The sequence below is a fragment of the Rhipicephalus microplus genome, chromosome 2 (assembly GCF_043290135.1).
Source record: "Rhipicephalus microplus isolate Deutch F79 chromosome 2, USDA_Rmic, whole genome shotgun sequence".
NCBI classification, from domain to species: Eukaryota; Metazoa; Arthropoda; class Arachnida; order Ixodida; family Ixodidae; genus Rhipicephalus; species Rhipicephalus microplus.
The window spans coordinates 217745604-217756004 of NC_134701.1; the positions used below are offsets into that span (position 1 = coordinate 217745604).

Below are 10401 nucleotides of genomic sequence, written 5' to 3' on the forward strand. Positions count from 1 at the left end.
CCTCAGCCAACAAGAAGCCCCACGTGAAATATTTATCTTGACGTTCATGGAGATTTTCCACGAAATTTTAGAGCAGGGAATGAGAACTTTCCTGCTGACACTAAGCAAATGAAACCATTTCATTTCTTCATCCGTGCATTTGTAATATGAAGCCGACTTTCATTTGTACATGAAAAATCCCTATGTTCTTAGAATCCTTAAATGCGTATTGCATCTTCGTATATGTGCACAAAGTACCTGTGCGATATGTTTGTTGACTGATATGGTCATGTTCACCTGAAACATATGTACCAGTGGCCTACGAAAATCCCTCGAGTAATTGAAGAAAAGGTTTGTTTTATAACAGTGATATATCCAATCATCTAAGCAATATTTATCTAAGCCAACACTGATTGACTAGCATTTAGCAAAAGTTAGCCATTACGAACGAGTGCAGTCGGTGAAACGCGTTGAAGCCCCTTACGGCAAAGTCGGTGAAGCCCCTTACGAGCGAGTGGTGGATATTTCTCCAGTTAGCAAAAAAAGTAGCTATGGCTTAGTGGGCACTTAACAACTTCAGCCGTCATTACAGGACAGTTTGAAGTGGCCAATGTTACGCGCACAAACTTTTTTGTCCATGCGGCATGGCTGAACGCAATGCGTACGTAGCCCGATTGCTTTTGAAGGCGAAACTCGAAAATCCTCCAAGTTTTTGTTGCTGTTTATTACGTCATATGCACGCGAGCATGCTTTTTCTAGGCTCGCGTTATTGAATAGCAAACATCGGGGTTGAACAAGAATGTGAACCGCTCAATCAACCTAAAAGCGGTTGATATCAAATTGGCGTTAGACATGAGTTTCGCCATTCCCTGCCAAGATACAACACTAGGCATCTATTCATGCTGCATGTTGTGTTAATTAATACCCCCCCCCTAATTTGTGATCCCCGTTTATAATCTCACTTCAAGGAGCCCTTCATACTATTGGGCTAGTCCACAAGTGGTCCTCGAGCGTTCCATGGCTGGAATCCCTCTAACGAATGTTGCGTATCACAACTTGGTTAGACGAGTCAATGCTTTCAATTCTCTTCGAATTCCGGCGCTTGTACAAAGCGGGCGCTCTCGCCAAGTCCACGTTGGTATTCAACTGCGATATATTCAGCCACATATTGAGTTTTTTTCTTTTCAGCTCTCCCATGGCCCTGCATATTTGCCCTCGCAGAAAGCGCTATTTCTTGGAGTTTCTTTCAGTCAAGTTTTTGTCTTGGAGTATTCGCAAATCTCCATGGCTTTCTCTTTTTTCTGCACGTTGCTGTTGTATACGGTATTCTGTTGCTCGGCGGTACTGTTGCCTGGGTAAGTACACTGCTGTTCTGTGGCGCAAATGAATAAACGCCATCATTGAGATGTTTGACTGCAGAAGCGCCACGACTGCCTCACCAATACTACATTTAGTAACAGACAATTTCCGCGTTCGAGACACGAGCGAAGACAGCACTTGTGAGGCCTTGAGACGCTCGGGCTTCCGACGGACACGTGCGACACGTTTCAGTCAGTGTGCGCATGCGCCGCGCCAGAAGCGCCCTCCGCGATGTGGCGGGCGCCAGAGGCGTAATTGAAACAAATCGTCTGCTCCGGCAGCGTAGTTCTTCAGTCGACCGCAAGCCCACGCGAGGTGCTGTAGCTATCGTGTTCGTGCGAAGCGAAAGACGTTGCAAGTTGCGCGGGCTCGTCCGAGTAATATCTGACTACGCCGAGTCAAATACTGTCGTCGGGAAGTGTCGTGATAACAACAAGCATCTCTCGACAATCCCAACTTTTTGTTGCGCCTGACACCTGGATCTTCATAGGATGGCCACCGGAGTTCTCGTGGGGTACCAGTCACCTGCGCTGCATGAGTCCGGCTCAGCAGTCTTCAAGAAAGGTTAGAAATTTTTTTTCATCTATTGACATAAGCAGAAAATCGAAGGGGGTTTATACTTCTCCTAAATTTTTCGATTTGATTGTGTACACACACACACACACACACACACACACACACACACACACACACACACAAATATTCACGCACCCCTCCCGACTCAAAAAAAAGAAAAAAAGACAAAGGCTGCGCGATGACGCTGCCCGAAATCATGCAATGATTCTTTTCTGTCATAAACAGCAACGGAAATTTCTCAGAGAAGGAGGAGAATATTTTTACCACCCAATTCATATACGTTTGCGAAGCAACAAATTTACGTAAGATGCACCGAAAATATTCGCGGAAAAGTCGACACAACGAACGACAGTTTTTGCACGTGCAGCCAGCTTTTCGCATGCGTAACCTGGCACCATTACTAGAGTGTAAAGTAGCGTATGCTACCATTACGTAATAGGCGCTCAAGCAATGCAAGTGCGCACCCCAGTACGATACTTCAAAAACTTCTTTTCCTAAAGTATCTCACCTCAAAATGAGGACCGGCATTTTTGTGCTCACGGCCATCTGCCAAGCTGTAAGGGAACCATGTGCTCCATGAGCTCTTTACCCACCAATCCCCAATATGTCGAAATGAATAGATGTACAAGAAACAAAATATGTCAGGCACTCACACAAATTTATTTGTGGAGGGTGTTGCGTCCACTTACAACAACAAGGTTAATCAGTTCCAGGCATACCGTGCTTGCATGCGACGCACTCATGGTAATAGGGACATTCTTCCCGCTTCTTCAAGTTTAAATTGTTCGCGCTGACACCACGAACCTATACTACATTCTTGAAAACACGACGGCTGCATGCTGTCTTACTAAGTACACGGGAACCATTCAAAATTTTGCGCAAAATGACGTTGTCTAACCGAATTTCTATATAATTGGGCTTAGCTATTTCAGTGTTCCATTGAGTTTAATCGTGTACATACAGTTATGTTTCATTTTCTGCTTCGAATAAGAATATTTCTCTATGTTCGCTGGCGATATACCGACTTGGCTTTCGTTCCAACAACGTTTGATGTCTGTAAAATCATCACACCGATGCCCACTTATCAATCTCTTCATCTGTGTTCAGACCTGGGCAACTGGCATTCGAGATCAGACCCCATGCTGGTGGCACTGTCGCACAACTCTGCGGCTTGTTGCTGGGAGCAGGACAATTGCTGGGACAGCATAGAAGATTCGGCAGAGCAGGAGGTGCCTACACCAGGGACCGATGCCATCACCTTGGAGGGCCTCAAGAGCCTGTACAACTGCTGCTTCACGTGAGTTCATGCTGTTCAATGCAATATCGTGTATTTGTTCGTCCGAATACTAGTGACGTGACACTGCTCCGTGAATTAGGGCCACAGAATGCTGGAAACGTTTGTACTTTCAATAAACACTGTGCCCATGACTGATTCCTCATGAGTTAACATTATTCGAATGAACATTGTTAAGAAAAGTGAACAAGTGCACGCTACAAGAAGAGGGAAATGAGCGATGGTGTATGGCACGGGGATCTTGGTTCTTGTTTGCACTGGAATAAACAGCAGTGTGCAGGCGCGCTGCCATATCTCCTCTATTTTGTTGTCCTTAAAAATCGGTTCATCTAGAACGATGTCTTTGTATATTAAACACGTGTCATGAAGGTCGTACATATTCAGAATAGAATGCTTTCTATATTTGGTACGAGGAAATTCTTAGTCGCCCTCTATTGCCAGCACCTCTTTTATCTTGTTGGTTGGAATAGCGGTGGGGCTGTCGGTGCTCTGAGAAAACCACACGCGAAAGCTACTCTGGGAGTTCCTGAGCATGCTTAGCGATCTGTGAGAAAAAGAAGCACTGAATTGTTTACCAGCACTATTTGTGTACAAAATACGTGCAGAGAGCGCCTTTGTGCCCGGTCGCCACTATGGAATATCCGCAAGCACACTTATTGTGTGAAAGGCAGGCAATGCCAGCAGACGAGCTATGTGACATACATTCTTCCATTGATCTTTCTGTCCCACCTTTAGATTAGCGAACCGGTTATCCTCTGCTGGTTCACCTCCTTAGCTTTCCTTCTCTACCGTTCTTTTTCTGTCTGTACAAAAAAAAATTCACACCATCTTCCCAACAGAAATCATGACAAAATGCGAAGCAACAGCGTTGCCCACGGGTGGCGTCACAGGTTGAACTGTGCTAGCACGGGTTCTGCGGTGAGTGCTGCAATGTTCGCGAGCGGATTGCGCTAGCGGAGTGAGGGGCCATAGTGGCAGCTGTTGCGGGTGAATGGACGAAGCGGCAGCTGCGGGCTCTGTGGTGAGCGCGCGGCAGGCGAGGAAGAGAATTAAGACAGGGCACACTGCGGGGGGAGCATGACATCGACACGCAGCAGGGGCATGATCTGCTTGGCACCGTCCCAACGCCTGTGGCGACGGAAGCTCGTTTCGGCGCATAATGTTCTGCTACTCAAACAACATTCTGAGTTCTGCTACTCGAACAACAACAACATTTGGTGATTCATGATTGATCCAAATACAAATACCCTCTGCGGCAACGCGCTGCCTTGGCAACAGTTCAGGCTGTGGCCTGCTAGTTATTCTGTTGCCTCTAACAAAGTTGCGCTAGCTAGTAACACGTATGCGCTAGCATTCCTCAAGAACGACAGCTTGAAATCTTGAAGCGTATCCAATCTAAGCAACACCCATGTTCTACGTATTTATTTCAGGTGTGGAGTGAGCTGGGCTGAGGACCAGGCTTCTCTCGATTGTGCCGAGTGTGGAGGCTACGCCCTGCACCGCCCTTGCGTCCACTGCAATGGCAGCTGTGGAGGAGTCTGGAGCAGGGACTTAGTCGCTGTAGGTATACACTCGCTATTATTTAAGACGCAGCACAATGTTGATGGCGTTTGGGAATTCTGCGTGCCTCATGGAGCATTTTCGGCCTACTAACAACGGCTCATGAATCATTCTTGTTACTAAAGCTCTTTACATCTCACAGAGCTCTCACAAAAAGTACCAAAGTCAATGCTTGCATTGGCGCATGTGCCATAATAAAGGTATATTCTGTACGCCAGCAGTCACTCCTGTCTACAATTTCGTTATAGAGAGCTTCTTCTAATCACAATTAGAGTTCCTCACAGTTCAAGTGAAAGTAATAAAAGGCCGTAACCTTCTACAAACTAGCTCCCCTGTTCAATACAGATTACGAGACCATCGTTTGATTACACTTCTAACATAGTTAATTCACCCCAAAAGGAAGCCTGTGTTATTTTAGCACGCAGTCATTGGTAGAGGCATGTATTTTGAAACATGTAATACGTATACGAAACTGTGAGTCTTTCATATAGCTAACTGGCACCTTCCATTTTTTTCTCTTCCCTTTGACAGTCCCACAAGCTCAGACGCTCTCAGTGGATCGGCGAGTGCGAGAAGGCACCTCGAGATGCTGCTGTTGCAAAGAGCAAGGGCTCATGAAGACCCATACGCCCAGTTCGGCTCTCGAGCAAGTGCGCTGCCATTGATTGTACATAAACAAGAACTCGACCATCACACTTTCTTCAAGTCACCACTAAGTTAACCAGAACTTTGTCACTGCACATACAATACAAGTGGCTGCGTTCCATCGATACATCACCGGGGACCTTCTAACACCATGCGACGCCAATCGATGAACGAATGTGTGTGTCCTGAATTCCAATGACACTGCGCTCGTCGACAATTTGCACTGATGGACGAGTTGGCAGTAGCTGCGTTGGTAGATGTTGTGCCGCTTCAAGACAGCACATCTCCTCACGAATGGAATAATCGCGGCAGCTGGAACACTCCAAAGTGCGCAAATTGAAGAGATATCGCTGGAAAAAACTAGGGGTGGTCAATCATCGTAACTTAAAGATATCCTGTACATATGTGCGTGATGCTCGCTCTACACATTGTTGTCAGTTCTGGCAATGTCTATTATTTTCATTTTCTGCACATTCGAACTACTGTAAATGTAATAACAGCTATAGTGATTTCGAACCAGCAAGACAGGGCGTATGTTCGCTTATCTGTAAACACTCGCTGGTGGACGATTCGATGAAACGCTGGTTCCTAAACAATCTTTTTGAACATTGTCTGAAATAAATCAAAACACTGATGTAATTTCTATGTGTCTTACAAAGACGGGAAGGTATTGCTTAGTTTATAACTTTTGACTGCGCATCTGAAAATGGAAGGAGTTCTACTATAGTTTTACAGTACGAGTAGTCCAGTAAAAGCTAAACACCAAAGCAACACATTTTTTTATCTTTTATTTTTGTGAGAATAAAGCTAGTGCTTGAGTGACTTTCATAATTGATACTTGTGAGAGTATTTTAGGTACACAACATTTCTCACAATTAAAATGAGCATATATACAATGAACGCACGGTAGAATTACTTAACGTGACAGCTATTACCAAGCTAATAAAATTTCCACGCGTAAAGGTGTCCTCGCTCAAGTGATCCCAGTTTAACACTTCGCTTCAAATGATGACAGCTCGTAAGAGACATCTCCAGCTGCTACCTCTTGGAGAATGTAAAAATGTATTTCGTCATGACACATGAGTCATGGTTCTCCAGTGACTCATATGCCGAATTCGCAACATGTGAGAGCCAGTCAGATCCTTCACAATTAGGCGCCTCTATATGCATGCCCTTTTGCAACCTGTCGAGGAACCAAAGTTGTTATTCACTTGCACACCAAAGCTGTCGTCGACTACTTTGTATATTTTGTGTGTTTTACAACGAAAGCTGTTTATGAGATCACAACTCGGGTATCGCGCAGTACCATAGTTGTCCGCCGCCTCAACCGCCGCCGGTGTCCGTAACCACATCGCGCAAAATTAGAAAAAAAATTCTAGTACCAATGACACAGTGGGGCTTGAAGCCGGGTCCGCTAGGTGCAAGCCCAGTATTTTACCACTGAACCACGCCGGTGCTTGGGACTTGTTGGGAAACTTGTCTTATACAGGCTTGATGTCGGGAAAGCAATCGCGTTAATATGCCTTATAAAGCGTTTTACAACAGTGAAAAAACAACCAGTCATCACGCAATGTGAATAGCGTAACGAGTGGGTCATCCAATGCTCCAACCCATTACAAAAGCTTGTTTTCGTTCAGTTGATAAATGTTGCGCATACCCACTTCAGGCACAATTCCTCATCGTCGTCATCCACTGCATGAATAATTGGCACAAAATTCTTTGCTATAGTTTCGCGCATACCATGCTTCTCAGAAGAACGACAAAAAATAGCATAGCGTATGCCGGCCTACTACCCAAAAGTTTATTATTAATGCCCTAGTGAGTATCAATTAAGTGTCCTTGCAGTTGTTACCCAATGAGTGTTTTGAAAAGGCTTTGAAAGGCCGCTTTTTAGCTTTCGCTGTTACTGTGCTGCGGCTTTTGCGCAGGCCTCACATTTTTTAAAGTAGGGCAATGAAGCGTAATAATTCTATTGTGTGCCAAAATCATGTTTATTATGTCACACATATATTTTTTTTTGCACTGTGGGCTAATGCTGCTACGAAACGCAATCTAATGTTGCCGTCGTTTCTAGATGAAGATGAATTCAGTAATAAGCAGTAGGATGGTTCATTAAAACAATTTTATTTTTTTAGGAAATGCCCCGCAGAACTATTTACGAGAAAGGTGCCTTGGGTATGCGATTGAGCTATACACACAGTGTATTTTTGTAAGTGGGTACAACAGAGATCAGGAACACCCAGGCACAATGCAACCAATGAATAAAGGAAGCTGATGGGCCTCTAAAAAAGCTGAATTCAGCTTGAACACAGCACAACGTGATGAAAATTTTCTATTTCTGTGAAATGTTGCGTTTCTTTCGTGCAATATGTGCCAAAAACTCGCAAAATTTTCCTTTGTGTGAATTCCGTTGTTAAGCTCATGACAGTACAGAGCTCAGAGAGTATGGTTAAACATTAAATGTACCCCAATGAATAGGCTGCTCTTAGTGATTAGAGTAAATACAAGTGAATGTGCATGTGTAAAAAGCCACGAACATTTACTCCGACGCACCCACGAACATTGGACACTATAGCTGTTTGTGCTAAATAAGACCAGCTGTATCATTGGTGGCTTCTGTCTTATGAATTTCCAAGCTGAAAATACTGAACCGGCATGTGATGACCATTGCACAAATATACTCATCATGCACGTTTCGTTTATTGGAAGATGTTTCTCTATGAGAGTATATACCTTTTATGATTTCTGTGCTTCGCAATAAAAACGTGCCTCAGATTCTATAACCCTGAGTCTATAACCCTTTAATTTATTTGCCAGCAAGTAATGCAGTGCTTGTCCAGGACAATGAAAAAAAAATATGATGGTGGAAGAATGGTGGCGCCCCTCTTCCCGAGAACATAAGAGGGGAGTGCAATGTCAGCTCCACACATTGACATAAAAGGAAAAGGGGTGCTGAAACGGGCCTTCGCTCCTCTTGAAGGCTTGTCCTGTGCACGCCTACGGAAGCATACGGAAGTAACGTAAACAGAATGGAGGAGTGTCGGTCTGGGTTGGACACGGCAACAAAAGTCATGCGGTACAGAACAGCAAATCGAAATACAGACACGTTTTAGGCAACCGACGACAGTGAGAGCATTTTAAAGATCACGCGAAAGCAAATCGAAACCGTGGACTTTCTATATAGTCACTGACCAAGGAATATTTTGATGCCGGGTGCATTGAACACTGTACATTAATGAATAGAACGGTGGAAGAAAGCTTTTGTGATTATTCGACAACGTGGAAAATCCACGGTGTTCCTCAGATTGTTGGCGCCGGAAGTTCACAGGTATTAGCTTCGCTGGTCATACACTTTCTCAGGGTGTAACGGCTTTGTAAATTTGTTAAGACTAAGCCAGTGGGGCGTGTTAAACCTGGAATGTGCGAAATGTTTCTGTTCTGCATGTGTATATGTATGCGCACGAAGATGCATAAAAAGAAGTTAATGATCCCCCCTTTTTCCCCGAAAAAAATATATAGCGACGTCCCTGCCAACCATTGAGGACAAGGCGTTCTTATTCAGACGAAGATGCAAATACTACTAGTAAGTGAATAAAAAAAATCTACGAATATGTATAAGCGCAGCATCGGTTTTCTTGTTTTCTTTGTCCTTGTTAGCAATGAAAAAGAAACAGCGCTATTCATCTGAAGATCTCAATTATACGAAAAAAGCTGATACGAACTCATCAGCAAGACAGCGTAACATTTCAAGTAAAATACTTCTTCCGGGGCCCTTGCGAGGTGGCAGCTCCACCATTCGAGGTCACCTGAGGTCTAACGGAGCGGAGACTGGACACTGCCAACTAAGAAGTCAAAGTGCGACGTCAGTGATTATTCGCTATTTTTCAATGAGACAACAAAACCTGAGATCAATACACGGTTCTAACATTTGTACGACCTAATATTTACGCAATATTCTCCTACGCAACATTGGAGACACGCGCATTTTCCTTATACTTAAGCCTCACGAAAGAAAGCAACGATTGCGAACGTCTGCAGAAATTTAGAAGTATTTTGACAGGCTCATAATGGTTTTGTGAAATGGTTAAATCGGTAAATATTCAGCGAACGTAAGGAATCTTTTGTAGTTTTGACTGAATCTATGGTAGCCAGCGGGCATTGTTCTGATTGCCATAAAGATCTCGCGTAAATTTTCACAAATATAAAGCAGCAACCACTAGTCAGAATATACAGTATGCTAGTTTGTTTCGCTCGAGAGACACTCTTGTCCTGACCACTGGAAGTAAGCTACATTATTTAGAAAATTTCCTGCTGCACCCACTTGGGATTTAGTCTTCAAACAAACGTATTATGACGATAACTGAACGCAGCCGCTTGAGTGGGCGGAAGCTTGCTCACGTTATTTTTGTTTCTTTCGCTCATTGGCTGCGTAGACAACCACTACTTCTGCGCAACTATACATCAGAAAGCCGTGTGGAGGGATGTTTCCTCGATAACATATTTCACGTTTTGCTTAGGACTTTTCCTATTTATTTACGTGCATAAAGCTATTTCAAAACATCAACCTTTATTCTATTCAGCCCTCTGCTCCTGAGCTTCTATGTGACGTCACGCAAAATCACTTAAACAGCTCTCTGAAAAAAAAAATTCTTTTAAGCCAGGCTCACAGGTTTATTTTAGGGTTTTCGCACCAGTGCTTCAGAAATTTATTTTCTCTTTAACCTGAAAAACGGGAAATTATCCAAAAAGCTCGCCCTCTGTATTATACACAACAATAACCGACAGATATTAAGCCAAGAAACGCACAGTGACATGATCGGTGGCCCCTTAATGTAGGCCAATGAATATCAACTAGTCTGAAAGAAATAAAAGTGTAGGAAAAAACACCCATTACACCAATGAGATCCGAACACACAACTTTCGGAGCCCACTCGTCGGAGCATCGTGTGCTTAATTCGAAGTTTTCCTCCCCCCGTCCCCATAATCTA

At 43.9% G+C, this 10401-nt stretch overlaps 1 protein-coding gene across 1 annotated transcript; it reads left to right on the forward strand.

Moving 5' to 3' along the window:
* The first annotated feature begins 1611 nt into the window (after window positions 1–1611).
* Window positions 1612–8196, forward strand: LOC142774925 (uncharacterized). Its single transcript, XM_075876078.1, has 4 exons — window positions 1612–1902; window positions 3022–3211; window positions 4639–4768; window positions 5300–8196. Exons 1-4 carry the CDS (start codon window positions 1830–1832, stop codon window positions 5384–5386), a joined length of 480 nt encoding a protein of 159 aa, XP_075732193.1. The 5' UTR covers window positions 1612–1829; the 3' UTR covers window positions 5387–8196.
* The last annotated feature ends 2205 nt before the right edge of the window (window positions 8197–10401 follow it).